The 24807-nt window shown below is 39.5% G+C and overlaps 1 protein-coding gene across 1 annotated transcript in view; it reads right to left on the bottom strand.

Annotated features, from left to right (window-relative positions):
- Nucleotides 1-1218: 1218 nt before the first annotated feature.
- LOC107294920 (prickle-like protein 2) overlaps nucleotides 1219-24807 on the bottom strand; it is a 57670-nt gene continuing 34081 nt past the window's right edge. Inside the window, 5 exon segments of the mRNA XM_015824188.1 lie at nucleotides 1219-1295; nucleotides 1297-1817; nucleotides 10384-10570; nucleotides 14639-14842; nucleotides 16731-16868. Of these exon segments, the coding sequence (XP_015679674.1) occupies nucleotides 1242-1295; nucleotides 1297-1817; nucleotides 10384-10570; nucleotides 14639-14842; nucleotides 16731-16868 (1104 nt within the window). The 3' untranslated portion in view covers nucleotides 1219-1241.

Here is a 24807-nt window from a genome sequence, read left to right as displayed (position 1 = left end):
CAGGGTGTGGATTTTTCTCTTCCTTATTTCACTTCGCCTGATCAAAAATGAGGCAAGACGTTTTGCTGCACAGGTTAAGCACCCAGCGCACACTGTCCTCCGCTTGCAAAGTACCCCAAGCCAGGCCAAATTACTTTGTTGTCTGAGGCACAAAGTGACAATGCACCCTTTCCTATCCTTGACAATCATTATAATAATAAATATTAAAATAAATATTTACGGCCTGAGGTCATCCAAAATCTGCTACCTGGGATAACAGTTCTATTCTGCTTTATGGTAAGTGCTACTGTAGAATTACCAAAGCTATGGCTATTATTACTGTGTTTAAGAATATGGTTAATGCCCAAGAGAGCTTAATAGAGAGTTATGTATCTCTATCAAAATCTCTGAATAATGATTTGAGGAAAGGAAAGAGAAAGAGAGAGGGAGGGGGAGAGGGAGGGAGAGAAACAGTGTAATAATCTGGTTCAATTATTCTGCCCTCCATCCTAAGGAGAGGAAAAAAGAACTGTAGGCTAAGTAGCTCTGATCTAACAGGCTAATTTGGCACATTGGCAGGTGACTTTAAGCAGAATTCTTTGACAAACCTCTGCCCGTTTTTCTATCCTGCTTCTTTGCTGAACCTTTTAATACTATTCCCTCTGCTGCATCCATACCCTACTTTCCTCCTTCGCACAGGATAAGAGAAATCGCCTGAGTGTGAGATCATGTTAGCTTGCCACTAACCTATGTTCCCTCTTTGTTCTTTCAATTAAATTCTTGTTCTCAGGCAGCTGGAGATAAAAATGTATTTGTGCAATGTGAGGACATCGTGATCAAGGCATTTCTGCCTGTCACGAGAGTAGAAAGATTCCCTTCTCTTTCACTAACTGTAGAGTTAGTGTTAAAATGAACCTTAATTTTCTCTTTGCCTTCCCTGACATGAAACCATACTCTAGTAGCCGATTACCCACAGATCTTACCTGTTGCATTGGAAAGAGCCAGCGACTCCATTGAACCCCGAGGAGTTTGTTCTGTGCGGGACAATTTTTCAGTGAATTTCAGCGCGCTAAGTGGATGCCTGGTCCGGCAATGCTGTTCCGTCATGCTGCTGTCTTCTTCTTGGTCATACTTGTAACTCCCTCTGGTTTCGCTAAAACTCTGGTTGGACATGTCACTGTAGCTCTCCTGCGACCGAAGCCTTCCTGAGTAATAATCTTCTCGGCATTCCTGAATGAAACTGCTACCATGTCCTTTCATGGCTAGAGAGGTGTTTCTCTTTGGGTTGTTGAAATGTTTACCCCACAGTTCTTGTTGAGGACCTGGTGTCTGTGCTGGGTTGTAGGACGTCCTGACGTTACACTGACTGAGCAGCTGCAAAGGGCTTTGTGATGGACTTTGCTCCATTTTGTTCCCGTAGTGGTAGAGTTCATCTCTGCTCCTCCATACGTGATCCCTGTTTAGGCTCGGAGTCTGGCTGGACAAACTCAGCAGGTCCATCTGCAAGGAGAGAGGGTCCACGTCTGCAGACAGTCTGCTGGAGGTCACCTGCAATTGATTACTCTGGCTGCTGGCGTTCTCTTCTCCTTTGTTCCTGTTCTTCCCAATCTTAGCACTACGCCGGGATTCTTTGGCTCTGGCACTTTGGAAGGCAGAGTCCGATGAATCTGAACCGTTTGGATCATCACCCATGCTGCAGGCTCTGGAGCAAAAAATCTGCCCTTGCTTTGGCAAAAATGGTCGGCCCAGCAGAGATTTCTTACACTGGGCGCAGCAAAAGCAGGTCTCTGTAGCATGCCAGTGTTGGCCATCATACGTCATCTGACCCTGATCGATACCTTTATGTAAGGGAGAGAAATACCGTAAGTGCCAATCATACCACAATTTGGAGCAAAGCAGATGAGACATTTAGCAAACTATTTTTGTCCCCATAGTACCTACTGAGCAAAGAGTAGTATTACTTGTGATTGTGATGTTCTCCTGTTATTCTGCTATAATTCAAAAGGGGGTCAAATTTGTTCCTTAAGCACATCAGGCAGTACATGCAGTTCTTTTACCGCAAAATTTTCCATGGACACGAACATCCAAAAATGGAACATTTGTAATGGAGAGCAAAAGATTTCTATAGGTAGAGCAGTCTACATGGGGAAGCAGAATGTGTTGAACACATTGCTCCATTATTTCATGCTAACAGTTCCAACAGTGAAAAAATGTGTTGAAAATATAGCCTGTGGAGTCCATAGTGGTCCCTGAGTTTGTTTGTTTGCAGACGTTTCATTATACAACTAGGCAACATCAACATAATAAAATATCCTCCAGCAAACAACTAAGCTCAGAGAGCACCAAAGATTCCAGAGTTCAACCCGGAGCTACATATGTTCTTTTCTATTGGAGCTATATATGGCTTTTCTGGAATATTATAGTTACATCCTATTTCAGAGAAAGAAGCATTTAAAATATGGACTCATCACTAGATACGTTTGCTCTGGTTTTATATCAGATTCCAGAGCACAAAAAGTTAATAATCATCTTTTTTTCTCTAGTCTGTCTGATGAAACAGAAAGAAAATGGAGCCCTCAGAGAATTATCCCGCTTGCCAGTTTTGTCATCAATCTTCTGCCATGAAACTGCAGAAAAAAAGACAAAAACCCCCACAATGTGCCTTGCTCGTAATTCAGTACCCCCTGGGGATTATCAAAAAGAATTAGGCCAATTAGTATTTCAATAATGAAAAACACTCTGTTTTCAATCAGAAAGGATCCTGAAGCTTACCTGTCATGGGTCAGGCTAGCTGTTCTTGAAATTAACACAACTTCCTGCCACCTCCCTTTAATCGAGTGGTTTTTTTACTTTGCAGTAAAACAAAAAGTTACATTCTCGGACCTCAGGGGGATGTATTTTTAAAGGGCCAACTGGCCTGCTCCAAACGTTTAAATAAGAAGAGATTTAAAAAGGGATAATAGACAAACTTCCCCACCTGATATCCTTCAGATATGCAAGATGGTACTGACCATATGAACTCAGGATGAATAATCTTAACTGATATTGAAAAATTATAGTCTTAACACTAGCTTGATGAAGGTTCGATCTAGATAATTGGAGGGCAAGCTTTATTCAGAGCTAGATCAAGTCATATTAATTAATTAATTCAGTTTTAGTTGTTACTCTTGCTGTGTCAATCCTCTGTTGAGAACTGGACACCTATGTTTTGGAAAGTGGTCACCAGTTGATTACTCAAAGCTGAAATGCAGCTGCTGGCATAAATTGTGCCCAGCAGATCCTGATACATTACAGAATGGTTAGAAATGTGCAATAAAGTTCTCTGACCAACTTATATGTAAAATATAATTGAGTTGAATTGATTGTGATCATTGAGTTACAATGTTGATCTGAAGCTAACTTTCTAGTGATCCACTATGATGCAGAAGGATGAGAAAATTAAGAAGTGACTGCTTCATATACTGTTAAGCTGTGGTTTCTTAACTGTTGAATAACTATTATTAGCTAGGTATTCATGGCAAACTAAACTGTAATCTATGCATTACAAACCACAATGGCTGAGTTTTCATAACATGCTAAGCCAAAACAAACAAACAAAATCCCCACAATGACTAAGCGTGATGTGGGAAGCCAGCCAATGAATGTGTACATAAACTGAATGCACGTTCTTAATTTCTCCCCCATATGGATTAACATGAAGGGATAACTGTCAATGAACGTGATAAATCTTAAAAATGGTTCTGTCACATCCCTAATCTGTGTTCCTGGCAGACCACACTCTGTGAGTCAATGGCTGTGGCCTAATTACTAACAGTAATGAGTCACCAATTATTATAACTTTTCATCTTGCAGAATCAATTTTATCCTCACTGCTCTTCAGAGAGTCTATCTCCTAAATTCAGTTACTTATATTAATAAGGACATTATTTTTATAATAATAGTAATAATTTCTTTTTACCAAAGAATGCCGTGAGGTTTAATCAAATACATGCAAATTTGTGACAATGAGAAAACTATCCCCAATAGACTGCAAAAATGGGCCTAAAACTAATCATCCTTCCATTTGCCCAGAGTGAGTAACCCAGGGGTCTTCAAACATGGCCCTTTTATGACTTGTGGACTTTAACTCCCAGAATTCCTCAGCCAGCATGCCTGGCTGACGAATTTTGGGAGTTGAAGTCCACAAGTCATAAAAGGGCCACGTTTGAAGACCCCTGGAGTAACCATTAGATGTTTCTTTAAATTGCTTCAAAAGGCTAACAAAAGTTTGTAAAACCAGTACACCAAAATCAAAACAATTATCTACAAATAAGTTTAAACAGCTGGATTGTTGCCAATTATGCTGACTACTTAATTAACATGTTAGCTTAGCCATCAACATTGGTAACAAGTCCACTGTTCAGGAAAGTCACTCGGTAGTGATAGGGCAGCGTATAAATTCAATAAATAAAATGGAAAACAGCTAAATCCAAGGCCTGTAAGTTCAAGAAATGAACTAAATATCTAGAAATAAGCTTTTATCCCTGATAATAACCCTAATTTCACAAATTAGGGTACAAAGAATCAAGTATTTTTAGATGGTCCATAAATTAAATGAACTTTCCAGTAGCATTAATTTTAATGAATATTTGCCCAACCTTAATTTGTCAGTTTTTCTTATTTTCCTCTAAATGGGAGAAAGATTGTTGGCAAGCTCGCAAGAACAGGAGACAGATAGTCAAAACAGATGAATAATAATGGTACTACTTCCTCTAGCATATGCAAAGATTTAATACAAATAATGTTAATGGCCATGGTTTTATGTTACTTCTTTCCTTGCAGCAAAAGAGGGATCCAAACCACAATTCAGTCCTGAAATGTTCCAGCGTAGGTTGCACAAAAAGCATTTCTAATTATTTCATTTGGCTAGTACTGTACTTCATATATTAACTGTCCAGAACTGAAAGTTTCAGCTGAATATGGATTTTCCTACAGGCCTAATATGAACTTTAATAATATGAATAGGAACATAACATGAATAGGATTTATTTTTTTAAATCTGAAAGGGGAAAAGTAGAAAGGTAAAGGAGAGGATGAAAAAAGAAGGAAGGAATGAAAGACTATATAACAAAGTATATCAGTATAGTCTTGAATTAAAAAGCTAGTAAATGAATTACTAAGTTCCAAACAAACTTCATCAGTTTTGCATGGGCTCTAAATCGTGAAAGTTGTTTTGGAACGTGTTTTTTTTTCTTCGTTGGTAGTGAAATGCTGGAGAAGATAGTACCATTCTCCACATTTGTAGATAAAGCACAGACCTGGATAATCATAACATTTTTTAGCTTACTTTGCACTTATTGAAGTCATTTTATTATTTTTATTTTATTATATTATTGGGGGGTGTATCTGAGCTCAACTGATACCCTTCTGTAAATAATAATGGCTTCTCCATTTCTGTATGATATTCTTATCCATAGTAGATCTGATGCTCAACGGGAAGGGATCCAGTCCAATCTACTTTAATTCCCTGATTCCCTGAATATCAATGTTCAGTCTTGATGTCTGCCTCCGACAACAGGATGCTAGCCTTTCTCTAAGGTTCTGATGTTTCACATACCAATGTATCAATGTACATATCTCTGTAGCATCAAACTTGATTTTTGGCTCTGGCACATATATAGCTGGATGTCCTTATGGCTTATAATATCAAAGCCATATAATAAGCACCAAGACGTCTCGTAATTATATTCTGTTCCTGTCTAGTACCTTGTTGGGAGATCTTATGACCTGGTGTATAAGTCTCATTTTCCATTATCATGTTGACATTCTTCTGGTTATGAGTGACTAGAAGTCATTTGGTTTTGTTTTTTTGGCAGGGAATACTGACATGGTTTTGGTTTTCTTGACAGAGAATACTGACATATGTTGCCGTTTTCTTTTGTAGTAGAACATATTTAGTCTCTTGCATTCTTTTCCTATTGTGGCAGACCCTTCTGAGAATTTACACTACCAATTGGATAGCTCAGTGTGAATAGGATATTCAATCCTCTTTACATTGCAAGGTAATACTCCATAAAGCAGGCATGTCAAACTGCCAGCCCGCGGGCCAGATGCATCACGCCGAAACCGCGCCCACCCCATTGCCGGCAATGGGGAAAAAGTCGCGTGATGTCACGTGACATCGTGAGTTTGACATGCCTGCCATAAAGGATCTGAAGAAGGATGATTTAAAAAAACTGGAGTGAATGATCATCCATCCATCCATAATAATCCACTGTAAGATGGCAATCCTTTTATTGAAATTATAGATTATAATTTACCATGCTGGTGCAGTGAAATTTGGTAGATAGATGTTTTTCTAAGGCTAAGAGAAAATAAATTGTCCCCAAGTTGGCTTCTATCCCTAAGGGAGGACAAGGACCTGGGGTTCCTCACTTCCAGTCTAGCACCACTATACTACACTGACCCTCATCCATAACAGACACATACACACACTAACACACAATAAAAAATTATTATATTTTGCTGCAAATCAGGTGTTCCTTGTTTTGAAAAAAATAAATTGGTGATAGAAGATATTTTGAGGATGAACTAAGAAATAAAATATTTGAAAGGGCTGAAAGCTGTTTTTGCGCCTAAAAGAAATATTTATACTGACTATCTGCTTAAAAATATCCTGTTCAATTATTCTAAGGAAATGTCTACCCTTTAATTCTTCAGGTGGGCTGTACTATTATCCACTATTTCACAATTAGTTCCAGTTCATTAAATTCTCAACAGTCGTGGAAAAAAATAGATAGCATAAAATCTGTGCTCTGCTATCTTGGACTATAATTGTAGTGACTTTCAACCATCATAATTAGCCAAGTTGGCAAAAGAGGATAGGACAGCCAGTCACTCTCTCTCAGCCCTTGAAAGTAGGCAATGGAAGCCACTTCTGAAAATCTTGCCAACAAAACTTCAGGGACTTATCCTAAAAGTCACCAGGAGTCTAAGGTGCACACACATAAAAACACCATAACACAAAGTACTGAGTCACTATATTTACAGCAAGTCTGAGTTAACTGAGGGTTGATTTTAATTCAGATTAAATTCACAATCGATTAAGGCTGCTAAGTTTTTGCTAGACCACCGTGCCAGTAGACATTAACATTATTCAAAAAATTGCATGGAGCAACTTCAAATTACCAACTCAAATTCCTTGATGTCTCTGTAAAATTTGGTTTCTATTACCTTCAACAGAAACATGGTGGCTGGTGATAAAGTTTGTCACTGAAATGTGTGTGCATTTTTTTTATATAGCAGAGTGTACAGTGGCATCCACAGGGGACTGAGGGTGGGGCAGAATGAAAAAAGCAGAGGTACAGCATTGTGATGCAAGCCCCGCCTCTTTTCTACATGCACTGCAATACTGCATACGTGCATGAAAGGGGTGGAGCTTGCAGCATTAGTCATTCTGGCAAATAAAGCATGCGTCCTCCTGATAATGTGTGTTCATATTTCTGGGGAAAAGGATTATTTTTGAAATAGTTTAGAGGCACCATTATTCCGAATAGGTGAAATTGTGATATTTATGTTTTATTTTAATAACATAATTATAGCTTGTCTCAATTCTAATAGCGGAAAGATTTAGCATAAGGATGTTGTTTTTTTCCCTTCTCACCATTATTTATTCCTAAATTATCCGGCTAGTTAGACATGCTTAATTGACTCTTGCTCCCAGGTGTAAGGTAATATACTTAGACGTAGGATTTCTAGTGCTTTTCAGTCATTTTGAAATGCTGTAACATTTTATGCTCCTTCAGCATTAGGCATATCAAACATGTGCTAACCCAACCCCACTCTTCCCTCGTTCTTCACTACAAATAATCTATGCCAGTTTTCTCAACCTTGGCAAGTTTAAGAGATGTGGACTTCAACTCCCAGAATTCCCCAGCCAGCAGCCAGTTGGAGAATTCTGGGAGTTGAAGTCCACATCTCTTAAAGTTGCCAAGGTTGAGAAATATTGATCTATGCCGTCCAAACAGTATACTATTCAGTCACTCATTAAAAACCTTTTTTTCCCTCTTAACATAGGTGTATCACACAAAGCTAGTATCACTGGAAATCTATTTTGGAATGAATACAACAGTATATTATAACTTCAAAAACCCACCGCCCATTGCTAATCAACAATCAAGGAACTGAAAAATAAAACATTGTTGTTTGTAAAGAGACTTTAAAAAGGATAATGATTATGTGCAATAGACAGAAGGAATGAAACACAGGAACAATGTGCATTTACAAAGTTATGTCAAGGATCTGGGAAAGCAGAAATACATTCTACCATTTTTCGTCAACCAATAGAGGGAAAATGTTGGTTGTTATTGAGACAGTTGGGTTTCACTTAATCTTGGGCAATGATTGCCTATGCATTTCTTCCAGTTGCTAGGCATGTTGCCAGAAGGATGGTACTTCATCGCAACCTCCTTCTTCCTTCCCATTAGCCCAGGATGGGTCAACTTGAATGTAATTGCTTTTGAATACTAGAAAGCTCAGATGGGCAGAGAACCACGACACCAACTTTCCATCAACTAAATGTCTATGGAGATTCTCAGTCATCCAGGTCATGATTGTCCCAAAGTTGTCCCCTTTTTCAAAAGACAACTGGAAATTCTTTTTCTTATGCTTTAAGGCAGCGGTTCTCAACCTATGGGTCGCGACCCCATTTGGGGTCGATCGACCATTTCACGGGGGTCGCCAAGCAAGGCTGTCCGCCATTTTTTTTGTCCGCCATTTTTTTTGCCCTTTTCCGGCGGGTGCCTTACCTCCCTTGGGCTGGGCCAGCTGGTGGTCGGCCTGCTCCGTCTCTGCTGCTTGCCAGCTACGCCTTGGCCGGCGCAGGGGGCGGAACCACGCATGTGCGGCACTCCCGGGCAGGGAAAGTCCTCGACTTACGACCGGTTGGGTAGTCCTCGACTTACGACCGGTTTAGTCCTCGACTTACGACCGGTTGGGGGTCGCGGCATTAAAAAGGTTGAGAACCACTGCCTTAAGTTGTTTCGCTTCTCATTCAAGAAGCGTCTTCAGTTCACTTATGTTGAAGTTGGCTGAATTTGTCTTCATAATCATATGCTCCAATGGAGGGACCATAGGGTCAGTGATGGAATATAGTTGTAGAAGGTCCCAGCCTTAATCCCTGAAGTCTCCCAGCAAGCTTAGAAATACTCCTACTTGACAATTTGGAAACAGCTGCTAGTCTGTGTCAGTGATACTGAGCTAGATGGCACCATGAATTTAAATACAGTACAAGCAACTCCCCATGTCTGTAACTTCAGTGCTATCTTAGAAAATGGCTGTTAATTCAGAACGTTAAAACATTCAGTCACAGGCCTTCTAGTTCTTCAGTGGAATTCTAATGGACCAGACCTAGAACTGGACATTTTTGCCAAAGAAATGAAGAGCTTTCTCAAGCCATGTTATAAAAGGAAGAGTAGAAGCGGGCAATTTCTTCTTGGAATAAGTGGGACAGTGATAAATCACTTCACTGGAAGAAATGGGGTTGGAATAATCCTCTTGTTACTATCTTCAGCAGGCAGGTTTTAACAAGCGTCCTTGTTTCCTTTCTATCCCACACTGGGATATTGTCACGATGAACAGTGTGTCACTGCATTTGGTTGTGAGCCTCTGAGAATCACAGGAAAAAAGGGGGGCCAGAGAGACCTGTGTTCAAGTATTTCAAACCTTAGCTTCAGGGAATTTGGTTTGAATTGGGATTTACCATTTAGCTTTTGTCAGGCTTGTATCACCTACTTTTAAAAAAACCTTCCTTCCTTCCTTCCTCCATCCCTCCCTCCCTCCCTCCTAAATGCAGAGTAACTTTTACTTCACAGCTGGCTTCTGAATAGCAGCAAAATATTTTCTGAGCACAATAATAATGGAATTGCTATTATGGGTTGGACATGCCATCTTCTTTCGAATCATGCTTATTCCTTGCTCATTTGTTTGACCATCTCTTCTTCCTCCTCCTTCGCTTTTTTTTTCTCTGAGAGGGTTGGAAACATCTATGGCATCTTTGAACTGATGCAACCAGGAGACCCACCAGTGGCTGGCACTGGCTTCAGCTGATCTCTGCCAAAAGCAATGGTGCCAGCATCTAGACTGCGGACCCAGCTAGGTACATCTGCCAAGGAGTTACTGCAGGCTTGACAGAGACAAATGCCAGGGCCTGTCATGTACTTTTAAAACAAAACAGTTTCAACCGCTAGCCTACAGGCGCACATCACCTTCAACAATATAAGGCAACGGTATATTGACAGGTCCTATCACGTTTTGGGTTCTGCACACAAAAGCTGTGGTTCTTTTTTCACATCAAGGGCTGAGCCTTTCCTATTTCAAACCAGCCAACTGGCAGCGAAAGGTGGCATTTCTAAATGGCTCCCTTACCGATGTGCTGAGCGCAGGTGTCACAGTACTCTGCATACAAGGACTCAAAGCAGTTGCAGCAATACGGACGCCCTTCCTTCATGATGTATCGCTGGCCGCCCAGCACAGTTTCACATTCAAAACAGCAAAAGTGCTTCATGTGCCAATGCCTTCCTTCCGCTTCTGTGCATTCGTCAGCAAAGATAATCTGTAAAAGACAAAAAGAGGACTCAGGATTTGTTTATATGTATTGAATTGAACTGGATTGAGAATTCAAATTGATTAGACACACAAGGAATTTGTCTCCGGTACAGAAGCTCTCAGTGTACAAGCAAAGAATAATAATAATAATAATAATAATAATAATAATAATAATAATAATAATAATAATAATAATAATAATAACAACAACAACAACAACAACAACAACAAGAGGGGAGTAAAGAAGATAATAAGGATAAATAATAATGCCACAGTACATGGGTAAGTATTCAAAGACATTAGGCAGGACTGTGAGAAATAAGTGTTCAGCAAAATGAAAAAAACTGTCCCTGTGTACAGTTGTTTTGGTATACAAATAATAATAATAATAATAACAACAACAACAACAATAATAATAATAATAATAGAGTTGGAAGGGACCTTGTAGGTCATCTAGTCCAACCCCTGCTCAGGCAGGAAACCCTATGCCATTTCAGACAAATGGTAATCCAGTCTCTTCTTAAAAACTTCCAGTGTTGGAGCATTCACAACTTCTGGAGGCAGGTTGTTCCACTGATTAATTGTTCTAACTGTCAGGAAATTTCTCCTTAGTTCTAGGTTGCTTCTCTCCTTGATTAGTTTTCCATCTTGTCAATGCCCTATAGCACTGTCCCGTGGGGAAGAGCTGAAACGGTTTATATCCAGGAGGTGAATGGTCTGTAGATATTTTTTCACCCTTCTTCTGACCTGTGCAATATACAGGTTTTCTATGGAAGGCAGGCTGTTTGCAATTGTTCTTTCTGCAGTTCTAACCATCTGTTGGAATCTGCATCTGTGCTGTTTGGTTGCTGTACCAGACAGCTATAGAAGGACAAATATCAGGCTCAATGATTCCTCCGTAAAACTATCAAATTTATTATTTGCTTCTGCAGACCTTGATCTCCTGTCATCTATTTGACGTGTTTTTTTCACAGTTGGGCTGCCTCAAGACTCTTCTGTCTCGGCTTCTTTTTCTGCCTCTGCAGCATAAACAGATTATGTAGTTGCTGTGGAAATGGCTATATATATATATATGGTTCAAGGATAACATTTAACTTGAAATGGCATATTCCTTGTTTAGCAAATGGAACGTAGAAAACATGCTCCTGTAATAAGAAAAGACCAAGATGGACTTCCCAGGATACAAGCCCTGACTGTGGTTAGGGCTTATACATCTCCAAGGCAGGCGGGGGGGGGGGGGAGAGACGGGGGGGACTCAAGCATTTGCAATTGCAGGCTAATGAGGACCACTGCTGTGTGATTAATAGGGAACTGCATTTTGAAATGAGAAATTCAAGACCAAATGTCAAAGCCAGAGAGCTTTCTCTGATTGGACCTTTTGCATAGATGTAACTCTAAATTTGGCCCTTGCTAATGTCAGCACACAACTCCATATGATAAAGGGCATTTTGTATTATAGGCATTTTTTTCTATCATTAAACCACCAATGGTTATTAGTTGTGATGACTACATGTAAGCTTGTGTACCCTGACTGTTGGGTATTTAGAGTTTAGAGATATCTATTTGATCACCCAAAGAAACAAGAGGCTGCAACTTCTGGGGAAGAAATGGTGAACTGAAAGATGGTTCCGCTAAAGAAAGGACGACCGTGAGGGAATGAAGAGCTGGTGACTACACGGGCTTTTTGATAATTCCTCTCTAGATAAGGAGAGGTCTTGAGGTCACCCACAAGTGCTCCAGACAGCTATTCCTTGAGAGGAGACTGCATGACTGTGGTCTCTCCCCATTTAAAACCAATGAGGGAATAGCCATCTTGCTCAAACTGCTGTTGGCACCCTTTGAAAGGACATTAAGATTGCATACCTCCTTTTCTAATCACTTTTGGAAATTGCTTGTTAACTGATTTTCAGGTAAATTAGTTAACCTTCAATCTTTAGCGAAATAAGTTTTAAATATAAGTTTAAGGATTTAAATTATTGGGTGTGTGTGTGTGAGGTGGAATAAACAGCAAAACGATGATTAAAAACTCTGATCTTAAAAAATTACAAATGGATCGAGGGTCCAAAAAAATTTGAAGTAAGATTTTGTAAATAATTACAAAGAATCCTTTGTGTTGGAAAACGCTTTTGTTTTGAATTCTTTTTTTTTTTAAGTACAACTTTAAACATTGTCACTGGAGGGAACGCAAAGGAATTAATGTGGATTTCTGTAAGAAAATGACATGGATATTACACTGGACGTACTAAAGAAAGCAGCTGATGTTTTAATAATGAAAAGTGATATACAAATAACAAGAGAGTGACCTGGATAATTTTTCTATTCTGGATTTACAAAAGAGCTTTGTTAAAGCTTCAAAGAATTTTTGTGAAACAGACGAAGAAAAGATGACAGATAGATCTAGGCCACACCTAGCCTTATGTTGCTCCCAGGAAAGCAGATAAAAGATGTACGAAAACAAGACTATGGTGATACACTTCCTAGGAAAAACATGGGAAATAAAGAGAAAACTAAGAGAAAGTGAACAATAGCCATCCACGCATTCCATATGCTAGTTAGTTGATTGATTTGGGGAAAGATAATTAAAAGAACATTTGCCAAGATGTTCAGTGTAGAGATTCACAGAAAGAAAAGGCAGGCAGGCAGGCAGGCAGGCAGATAAACACAAATACTCATCCAAAATCTTAATTGTAAAACTCTAATGAATGGTGGTAAAACCGAAGCACCCTGCAAAGATCAGCATGCACAAATAGCCTGTCCCACATTGTTAACAATTGCTCTGCTTCCTATCTAAAAAGACACAGGAGGAAGCAACATTCTTGTTACTTTTAGTACCCTAAAAGAACTTCCAGCAGGCATCAAACACAAAGTTCTATCAGCTTCTGCATCAATTCATGAATCCAATAAAGAACACAGGCTCTTTATTTTAGGGAGAAAGTTTTAAATGTAGACAAGCCACACTACCTACATTTTTCTTCTCCAGACATGTTTTTTTAATAAGTGTTTTTATATATTTATTGTTGTAATTCTTGTACGTTGCCCAGTGTTCCTTCGTGTGAGATATTTTGTGTGAGAAATTTGATAAACAAATGAATTCATGTCTTCTCAGTGGCTTGTTTTGCATCGTAACCAAGACACCATTTTGTTCTCTCGGTTCATAGCTGTGTATGTGTAGCAGAAGCTGTATCTTCTCAAGTTATGGCACTACAGCAACAGTGCATAATTTCCTTAAATGCTTATGTTATACTGCAGACATATGTCAGGGGTTTCTTTTCAGGTTTTGCCCCCACAGCCTATAGTTCGATCCTGACAGGAGGAGCTCAAGGTTGACTCAGCCTTCCATCCTTCCTGGGATCTTAAAATAAGGAGCCAGATTATTGGGGCCAATATGCTGATAATGTAAACCTCCCAGAGAGTGCTATAAAGCGCTATGGGGCGGTATATAAGTGCTATTGCTATTTCACAAGCAGTAGTTGCAAGGGGAATCTTTTGTGACAGTCTGTTATCTCAACAGGTTTGAACTTCCAGTCGCATCATTTGAGAATAACCAGGATATGAAGCTATTGTAGTACACTCCAGTAATAAAATGGGAGTACAATTAACTCTTTTTTCCAAAATTTATTTTAGAAAGTTCATCCAAATGTACTGCAATTCTCCCTGCTCTTTCACCTCCCACCTGCAGACAGGCAGCTATAGAAGGGGGGGGGGAGAAAAGCAACGGGTTCAATTATGTTTTTATTATTTGAGAGCAATGGCTGTTCCAGAGAGGAGTGGTTAGCAGTGGGAGTCTTACCTTATATAAGAAGAACAGGGCCAGGCACCAGCAGGGTGGGGGTGGAGGGCTGTTCAGCAATGAAAACTTGGATGGGCTGTCAGAACCAAAAGCGTCTACCGCGGCTGATATGTAGAGCAGCTCTAAGACATTTCATCATTTGCAAACCACAAGATGCAAAGATAAACTGGCAAGGCAAATCTGGAAGCCTAGACTGATTTACTGCCTAACACATGATCCCTGACATGATTTACCCACTTATTCAAGCCCCCTTTCCCAGTACCGAATATGCCTGACTGGTCTTACCTCATCACAGGCTGCACACCGAGGTTTGAGGCATTCTGCATGGTGCCGGCCACAATAAATCTTCCCTTCTTGATAGAAATAGATAAGATCCACCAACAGCTCATTGCAAACGCTACATATAAAGCATGATGGATGCCAGCACACCCCATGGCCTGCTCTGGATGCAAAGACGGCTATGTCGCCTCCATTGATTTGGCCTCCACACTGTTAAGATAAATATAAAAATTAAAGAGGGCCCTTCTCTGACAATTCTTCCAGGCGGGAAACATTGAATAATGATAGCATCTGAAAAAAAGCTGAATTGAAGCACTGATAAAAATCAGCAAATTTCTCTTCTAGTTATTCACAAGTCAAGCCTCTCTCCAATTACAGTATTATAGGGATTGTGGTGGTACAAAAGCAATTGTGACAGACTGCAGAAGGTCTTTCCAGCTCCCATCTACTATGAAATGATTAATGCTTTTTCACTCCTCAACCTGTTCCTATACGGGTGCAGTTCGAAGCAAGCAAACAGGAGCAAGAATGGTAGATTCTGACTCCATTCTGCTATTCTTCCCTTAGAGAGGATGTTGGGATAGGTTTCCTTTGATCTAATACAAAAATCAAGAAAATTGAGAGTTGTCTACCATATTTCCATGGAGATTCTCAATCATCCAGATCATGATTATCCCAAAGGTGCTATTTCTAAAAGACAACTGGACTGTCTTATGTTTTTTTTTCCTTTTAAAATTTTCGCTTCTCATCCAAGAACTGAAGAAGTTTCTTGGATGAGAAATGAAATGTTTTCAAAGGAAAAAAAATATTAAGAAAGTCTATTTGCCTTTTGGAAATAGCACCTTTTGGTCTAGCATATTTCCCTCCCCCCAAAAAGAGGAGAAGTAGGAGAATTATATTCTATTCTGATAGAATTCACACCGTGTGATTAACTAGTTGCTTTCTGGATTTGCCTGGAAAATTGAATTAACCAAGTCGACCGGGTTCACATAATGTGCTAACTCTAAAATAAAATAATAAAAATAATCTAAGGTTAAAACAAACTACTGATCTGGTTACCAGGGTTGTGTGAATCCAGCCTCTAACTGATTTAGGTTAGAGATTTCTACATGTGGCGAATAAATAAAACCGCAGTACTTTCAATCTCAGATTGTGGGTTGAACTTTTAACATTAAATATTTACATCTTGGGAACAGAAGGTACTAGAAGGCATGAAGCGCTGCAATTTATTCAACTCTTGACGGGTGGTATGAATGGCCTCCAGAGAAAAACCTCTGATATCTTTCTCACTGCACATTTACTGAGACGATAGCTTGGAAATACTTAGCAATTTAAACTGTGGTATCCACTCTAGGGATCATTGCACATATTTGATTAATATTTTTTTTTCACAGATTGGGAATTGGAAACTTATGTATTGAAAGTAAGATTTGGAATGATCTTATTACATGGTTTTTTACCACGCTGCCGCTAAATATAAACACGTTAATCAGATCTGAAATGCAAACTGTCAACACTCAGTGTTGCAATTCATAATGCAAAAATGTGGAAAACAGTATCCTGCACTCCCAATTTTGTTTCAGGGTTCCTCTACAAAGTCTGTTTGGTTTCCATAGGATACCTAAAGCACTCCTCTGCATATGCTGATGCATAATGCTACGTGTAATAGTCTTTCTCAAACTGATGTACACGTTCCTTTTCTCCTTTGCCTTCCAAATGGTTTTCTGGCCTAGCAATGCACCCCCTAAGCAGCCTTTTCCCCAGGGATTATGCAAGAGAAACTGTTTTTGCAGCTGGCTATTAGCAGCCTTAAACTAACACTCTGCCACACACCCTAACTCTACACCTCTAATTTTCCTACCCTTGGGGATATTTTTAATGAGTAAGATTTTTTTGCAAGGTCAAAGGGAAGAGTAAGTCTTTTGCTGCCATAATGTATTGCTATGGCTTTTCATATCTCACAGTACATAGCCGCTTTCATGTCATGGTAGTAGTAGGAGGGGGAGGAGGAAGAGGAAGAAGAGGAAGTAGAGGAGGAGGGAGGAGGGAGGAGAAGGAGAAGAAGGAGGAGGAGGAGGAGGAGGAGGAGGTGTTCTACCTGTTCGCAAATGGCTCCTGTCATGGTGACGGGGAATGGCCGGACATTGCCTCTGCCCAAGTTCTCCCTCTTCCTCTGGTTGCTGAAAAGTTTGAGTTCTCTCTTTTCCTCTTCATCCAGGGAGTTACAGTATCGAACCTGGACATTAAGCAGCAATCATTTGTTTTTCATTAAAAGCAGTGGTTCTTGCTTTTTCTCTCAAAAGTGCAAGATTATTTTTTTTAATCGGGATTAGATCATATCTCAGGGTCACGACAACATTTGACATTGTGGGAACATAGGTGATAGACATGAACACAAAATTACTAGTGTGAGATACTTACCTGTTCTTAAAATGATTACCATGGTGGGGAAGACCAGCTACAAAATGGTCATTTTTCACAAGTTATTCGCCCCCCCCCCTTCCCAGCAAGCTCCCTACGATATTTGTTGTAACTGCCTTGTCATATACCTTTCTTGGGTTATTACAAAATTATTTCACTGCCTATTATATAATGGCCCACTTATCAGAACTTTATCCTTGTCTCTGGCAACAACAGAACTTCACTCCTTAATGTGAAACAATATCTCTGTTGCTATGAAAGTATATGCATGTATGTAGCTGATCAAAATATTTGATGAACGTTTTCAAAGTAGTGTGTGTGTGTGTGTGTGTGTGTGTGTATCTGTGAAAAGAGTAGACTCATGACTGATGTTAGTAATGATATTAAGGCCTTTGGCTAATGAATCATCAAAAACATGCTAAGGCAAGTGTTAGACTGACACAAAAAGCAACACCCCAGGGAGCAAAGTGTAGCTGTAGCTTAAGGACACATTCTAGTAACTGAATGGAGCTCCATCACTTTTGGTGGGAACTCCTTGGATGGCAGTTAACTTTATGACCACATCCAAATATATCTCTGGCATCTTCTCAAGAACTCCTAATGAAAAAGGCTTTCTGTAGCTTGGCAAACTGAATCTGCTCTACTGAAAAAAAATGAGAACGTTGGGAGATACGTGCTGGAAACACTGCAGAAGTCCAATGGAAATATTTCAGAATAGGGTAACAGGAACAAAGCCCCTTTTATAAGGGAGAGAAAGAGAAGTGTAACTCTTTGATACTGTACTAAGGAGGAAGGTGGAGGGGAAATGCAGAAAGGTTTTACCAATAACCACAACAGTAAAGAAATTGTTTAAATGCAAACCTGATGCGATAGGAGTGGTTGAACAAATCCTGGAAACATTCTGAACCATTTGATTCATTAAACAAAACATATTGATTTACAACAAAACTTAAAACTCCAAATCCTTCTTATAACCAGTACTTAAAATTAATAATTTAAAGCACGTCGAACTTGTTCGAAAGTAATCAGAGAGGTTCAATCTCTTAATTCACCAGCAAATGTGTTCCAAAGAACTGGGGTGGCTACCAGAGAAGGCTCTTCTCAAAAATAAAAATAAAAATGCAGTTATTAGCTTGTGGCAAGCACAGGCAAACCCTTAGGTTGATCTCAATTAGCAGGAGGGTCATATAGAAAGAGAGATTCCCTCAAGTAGACTGGTCTCAAGAAGAATTCAGAAATAAATCAGATACTGAAATTTAAATGGCGTAACACATATTATAGTATCAGACAGGAGTTGAATATAATTATCCCTCAGGGCAGCACGTAACTATCCGTATCTCTCAGGTGGGTCCTCAGCTTAATTTCAAATGACAGAGATCCTCTCAAGTTTCTAATAAGAGAATTCCATCCCTTTGCTACACCTACATATTTGAGAGAGAAAAACAGGATCAAAAACAGAGCGAGGAAGAAAGAAAGTGTCCAGAGTTTGCACTGCTTCAGCATCTCCTCATGTACTGGTTTGCTTCAGGTTCTGCCTACCACTCTACCCAACCATTTACTTCTGAACAGATGTATATTTGATCAGGAAAAAAAAGGGCTTAACATCCCCCAGTCAATTTGTCTAGAAGTCTTGTAAAGCTACTACCTTTAAGAAAAACTGGCTTTTATCTACCCTGAATATGTTCCACTGAATGACCCGAAGAGTCCTGGCAGTCTGAGAGAGACGAGAAAGCTTTTCTCTACAAAGCTTCTCTATGGTGGTTTTCTGTTCCTTTGTCCGTTTGTCTTAAAAGTTAACTGTCGGAGGGGCAGTGTTTTGTTTTTTTTTTTAAACTTTACAAGATATCTATGCTGCCTCCATTGTAAGGCTTGGATAGCTTGCAAAATAAGAACAAAACAATGCAACCAATAGTAAAAGACTAAAAATGGTATATTTTATATAAAAATGTTATATATACACACACACACACATATACATACACAAACACTATACAATCATACTGTACATACATACATACATACATACATACATACATACATACATAACTGATAGAACATAACAGCAACAGCCCCATGAATTTTTTTGGGGGAGGGGGTCAGGTTGTACCAGGTTTTTCCTGGTGCCTCATTCTGCATACATGTGAATGATAGGTAGGTACCATATTTTCCGGCGTATAAGACGACTTTCTAAACCCTGAAAATCTTCTCAAAAGTCGGGGGTCGTCCTATACGCCCAGTCGTCTTACATGTCGGAAAATACGGGTATTCTATTTTATTCCTTTACACATGTGGTTTGGCATATTACTCATCAAGTTTTCTCTCCCCCCCTCTCTCTCGCTCAAACTCTATATTTTAACTGGAAAAGTTGGGGGTCGTCTTATACGCCCAGTCGTCTTATACGCTGGAAAATACGGTAGGTAGGTAGGTGGGTTAATATATATTTAAAAATATGGCACATTTATTTCTTTCCAAATGTGCGTGGAGAAGAACAGGCAGGGTTTAGAGCAGGATACTCAATGAGTGATCACGGTTTTGTTTTGGATCATGTGATAAATAAGTACGCAAAACATGCTGACAGGAAATTGTATGTTTCCTTTGGGGATTGTCTTGCAGCTTTTGATTTTATTGGTAGAAAGAAACCATGGATTAAGCTAGATCAGTTGAATTTGAATAGAAGGTTGTTAATTTTGATTATGGCTTTATATAAGAACATTCAAATTCAGGATAGGTTCACCCTAGAAGACCACCAAGCAAGTATGCTTGCACCTTTACTATTTAATCTATTTATTAATGATATTGTTCCAGCCCAGAGTGTAGAAAATAATTTTCCAGTAAAGGCAGGAAATAGGAACTCCTCCGTATTACTTTATGGAGATGATGTATTGCTTATCTCAGATAGGCTTGACAGATAGTGAAGAGCTTTGATTAGCTATTGCCCTTAAATTACCTAACTGTGAATGTGGAGAAATGAAAAGTGCTGGCATATGAGCAGAAAAGAAAAAGACACAAATGGAGAAGTGGGAAACATCTCTTACAAATTATTACAAAGTATTCTTCTGAATGCTTCAGGTAGCTGGTACTCTCATTGTCCAAAAAGAAAAACTGAGAAAAATTATTTGTCAGAAATAATAAGGTTCTGGTGTACAAATGATGGTCGACAAATTTCTGCCATCCTAACTTTTTTAAAAACCAAGTTAGCTTCTTATTTTTTATATGCAGTAGATTAGAGGGAACTTCTACTCTTTGTGATATGGAATTCTTTCAAAATAAGTTCCCCATACCTACAATAAAGAAGATGGTAGAGGACAGGAAGGCCTGGAGGAACGTTGTCCATGGGGTCGCGATGGGTCGGACATGACTTCGCAAATAACAACAACTACTACTACAATAATCCTTGACTTACAACCATCCATTTAGTCACCATTTAAAATTACAACTGTACTGAAAAAAATGACTTATGACTGTTTTTCACACTTATGACTGTACCACCCCCATGGTCATGTGACCAAAATTTGGATGCTTGGCAACTGGCATGTATCTATGATGGATGCAGTGTCCCAAGGTCATGTGTTCACCGTTTGCAACCTTCTGACAAGGTCAATGGGGAAGCCACATTCACTTAACAACCACCTTACTAACTTAACAGCTGAGTGATTCGCTTAACAACTGTGGCAAGAAGGATCATAAAACAGGTCTTAAAACTCACTTAACAATTGTCTTTCTTAACAATGGAAATTGTGGGCTCAATTGTGATTGTTAAGACAAGGACTACTGTATTTTAGGTGTATCTAATAGTACTCCTACCTATCCCTTTTCTCTATACAGAAACTAGTACATACCTAATTGAAGCTAAAATAATTGTAAGGGCATTTATTTATTAGGCTGTAGATTCCTCTCAGTATCTGATCCCTTACTTTTCAGGTGGTGTCTCATAAAGCAAATGAATTTCTCCACGCCTTTTTGCACCAGTTGGCTTACATTTTTATCCAATCCTTGCATACCTTTAGGTTTTTTTTTTCCAGAATTCAATCAATGCAAGCATTGATCTATTATTTAAAAACAGGGTACTGAATGTCTTTGCCCAAAGAAATGTGTTTAAAGGATCACAAAATAATATTGCCCTTCGATACACAATTAATAAAACCAAAATCTGGGAATGCTGTCCCTCCGAGAGGCACTTACAAGACTACAATTCCAGCGAAGGGCATCAGCAACTAGAGAGGGCATTATTTCTCCATTTTTTCACATAATAGGTGCTTCTTTTCTTGTTCTGAGGAGATTATAGAAGAGTCTACCCCTTACTGATTGTACTTTCCTGCTTCAGGAAAATTTCTGAACCTCCTCTTGGTACGAAAATCATGTTGGCCTGATTCATCATGTGAAAAGGAATATCTAATGAATTTAGACAAGGAGACACTGCCATGGAGATTAGCAAGCTTTGCATGGGCTGCTGCTAAACAGGGTTGGCCACTGTTCCAGAGCCTTGGGCCTGCTTTAGCATCTCTCTCCAAAGGGCACTTGGAACACAACAGCTGCTCAACAGCCCTTAGCTGCCAAGGGAAGTCGTGGTTCCTGTTCCTTCAGTCAACACTTCTTTGTAATCCTCTGTTAATCTTAAATCCTAAACAAGGTTAACATCCTTGAAAGATTTTGTTTCAGGATAATATTAATGTATTTTGGTCCCTTTCCCACTCTTTGCAAGCATAACATCAAAATAGTTATGGCTAATACAGCCAAAGCCACATCATACTAATATATAATGTATTTCCTATATACATCTATTTAGAATAAGATTGCATTAACTCCAGTGGATTTCTCCCTGGTCATTTTGAAGCTCAGAAGAAAAACTATATTTGAAGACTATTTGGATAAGAAGTTAATTCATTCTAGTCCCCAATTTATAATTTTGTAAAACGTATTTTTGCAAAAGGGAGTAAATAAGTATTTTGGTTCTCTAGCTCAGATTTGCTTGAGCTTAGGTTTAGGTTCCAAATGAATAATTTCCCTACGTTTTTTTCCTTTAGCAAATGATTGCATTTATGCAAAATTTGTGCAAATGTTATTTCTTTGCCTGGGCATTCTAACCTTTCTCCTGAAAACAAGTTCAGGTGTTGCCAATATTCTTAACAAGGGATACTAAAGAAGAAATTAACCTTCCTATGCTAACTGGATTACAGGAGGCCTCCAGAATAATTTGTAATGTTTACAAAACACTTTTTATAAATAGAGTCCATTTCTAACTCCATCTATTCCCCAGCAATTATAAAATCAGCCATTCAAGTTATCTTGTGATAACTGATCTTCTCCCACCTCACTGTTTAAACCAGTGGTTCTCAACCTTTTTAATGCCGCGACCCCAACCAGTCATAAGTCGAGGACTAAACCAGTCGTAAGTCGAGGACTACCCAACCGGTCGTAAGTCGAGGACTTTCCCTGCCCGGGAGCGCCGCGCATGCGTGGTTCCGCCCCCTACGCCGGCCGAGGCGTAGCTGGCAAGCGGCAGAGACAGAGCAGGCCGACCACCAGCTAGCCCAGCCCAAGGGAGGTAAGGCACCTGCCAGAAAAGGGGAAAAATGGCGGACAAAAAAAATGGCAGACAAAAAAAATGGCGGACAGCCTTGCTTGGCGACCCCCGTGAAATGGTCGATCGACCCCAAATGGGGTACCGACCCACAGGTTGAGAACCACTGGTTTAAACCATATAGGTAGACAGGTAATCCTTGACTTACAACAGTTCATTTAGTGACTGTTCAAAGTTACAACAACACTGAAAAAAGTGACTTATGACCGGTGGTGGGATTCAAATATGTGAACAACCGGTGCTCTGTGTGGATGCCGCTTCCAGAAGCCCATTCTGGGCCTGGGCAACAAAAAATTAGCTACTGGTTCTGCTGAACTGGTGTGAACCGGCTGAATCCCACCACTGCTTATCAACATTTTTCACACTTACAACTGTTGCAGCATCCCCATGGTCACCTGATCAAAATTCAGGTGCTTGGCAACTGACTCATATTTATGATAATTGCAATGTCCCAAGGTCATGTCATCACTTTTGCCACATTCTGACAAGCAGAGTCAACTGGGAAACCCAATTCATTTAACAACCGTGTTACTAACTTACCAACTGTGGTGATTCACTTAACTGTGGCAAGAAAAGTCGTAAAATGAGGCAAAACTCACTTAACAAATGTTTCCTTGAGCAACAGAAATGTTGGGCTCAGTTGTGATCCTAAGTCGAGAACTAACTGTATTTCGTTTACTACCAGTTCTGATCACCCTCTGTGCGATATTCATGCAAAAGTGAAACTATTAAACATCCAGGCCAGAAGTTCTCAAATTTGGAGTTGGGAACTGTTGGGGGTCACAAGTAGCTTGGGAGGGAGGGTTGTGCTGATCAGGCTTGTGCAGGCCAAGTGGGTCCACACCTGCTGTAGGCTCTGCCACCTCCTTTACCCACCCAGGCAGGGAAATGTGGTTCAATCTTGCACTGGACCTTTCTCCTAGAGGCCAGTAGCAGGATTAGGAAGTATGAAATCCTCTGTGGTATCCAGGTAAACATGTAATCATTAAAAGTGTAGGGAAAGAAGTGGCAGAATCTGGGAGCAGAGTTAAAAGAGGGATCAGCCTAGAATCCCTACATAGCCACAGGTGAACTAAGTCACTCACCCCTGAATTCTGTTGACGCTTATTTAACTACAAACAGGTGCTGTTAGTTGAGCATAATCTTCTGCTGCGTAGGCATGAGTAGCAATAAATCAGTTTAATTGGACTTTCATATGTGCAGCTGATCTTTTATGCCTTTATGTCTTTCCTATCCTGACTCCAATGAAATCATGACTTCATTTGTGATTTCAGGTGGTCGTAGTAACCCGTTTATTCTCTAGCTGCAAGTTTTAACGTGACCAAAGGAGATTATTGCATTCGTAAGTGTAATTATCTTAATATTTTTAATATATAGTTAATGTCTATGTAAATTAGATGAAAGAATACTTATTTTTTTATCATGGCCCATGCAGAAGGAAAATCCCAGCCATACTACTAAAAATTCAAATGCAAGTTTTTCTAGAAAATGTTGAGAGCATCCCTGCTTAAACTGAGGATTTTCTTTCCCAGCAAAGTCTGAAAATATAATAATAATAATAATAATAATAATAATAATAATAATAATAATAATAATAATAATAATAATAATAATAAAAAAGTTGGAAGGGACCTTGGAATTCATCTAGTCCAACCCCCTACTCAGGCAGGAAACCCTATATCATTTCAGACAAATGGCTATCCAGTCTCTTCTTAAAAACTTCCAGTGTTGGAGCATTCACCGCTTCTGGAGGCAGGTTGTTCCACTGGTTAATTGTTCTGACTGTCAGAAAGTTTCTCCTTAGTTCTAGGTTGCTTCTCTCTTTGGTTAGTTTCCACCCGTTGCTTCTTGTCCTGCCTTCAGGTGCTTTGAAAATAGCTTGACTCCCTCTTCTTTGTGGCAGCCCCTGAGATATTGGAACACTGCTATCATGTCCCCCCTCGTCCTTCTCTTCATTAAACTAGACATACCCAATTCCAGCAACCCTTCCTTATATGTTTTAGCCTCCAGTCCCCTAATCATCTTTGTTGCTCTTCTCTGCACTCTTTCTAGAGTCTCAACATCTTTTTACATAGTGAATGCAACTTTGTATAATGACTGTATCATGCATTCCATTTTTTTTGGAATTATATAATGGCAAAGCAATTAAAATTATTCTATTTGTACATTTAAG

Source organism: Protobothrops mucrosquamatus, unplaced genomic scaffold (assembly GCF_001527695.2).
Source record: "Protobothrops mucrosquamatus isolate PMUCROS unplaced genomic scaffold, P.Mucros_1.0 scaffold2154, whole genome shotgun sequence".
NCBI classification, from domain to species: Eukaryota; Metazoa; Chordata; class Lepidosauria; order Squamata; family Viperidae; genus Protobothrops; species Protobothrops mucrosquamatus.
Note: the sequence above shows the minus strand (reverse complement) of the source record. Positions and strands in the feature narration are given on the sequence as shown.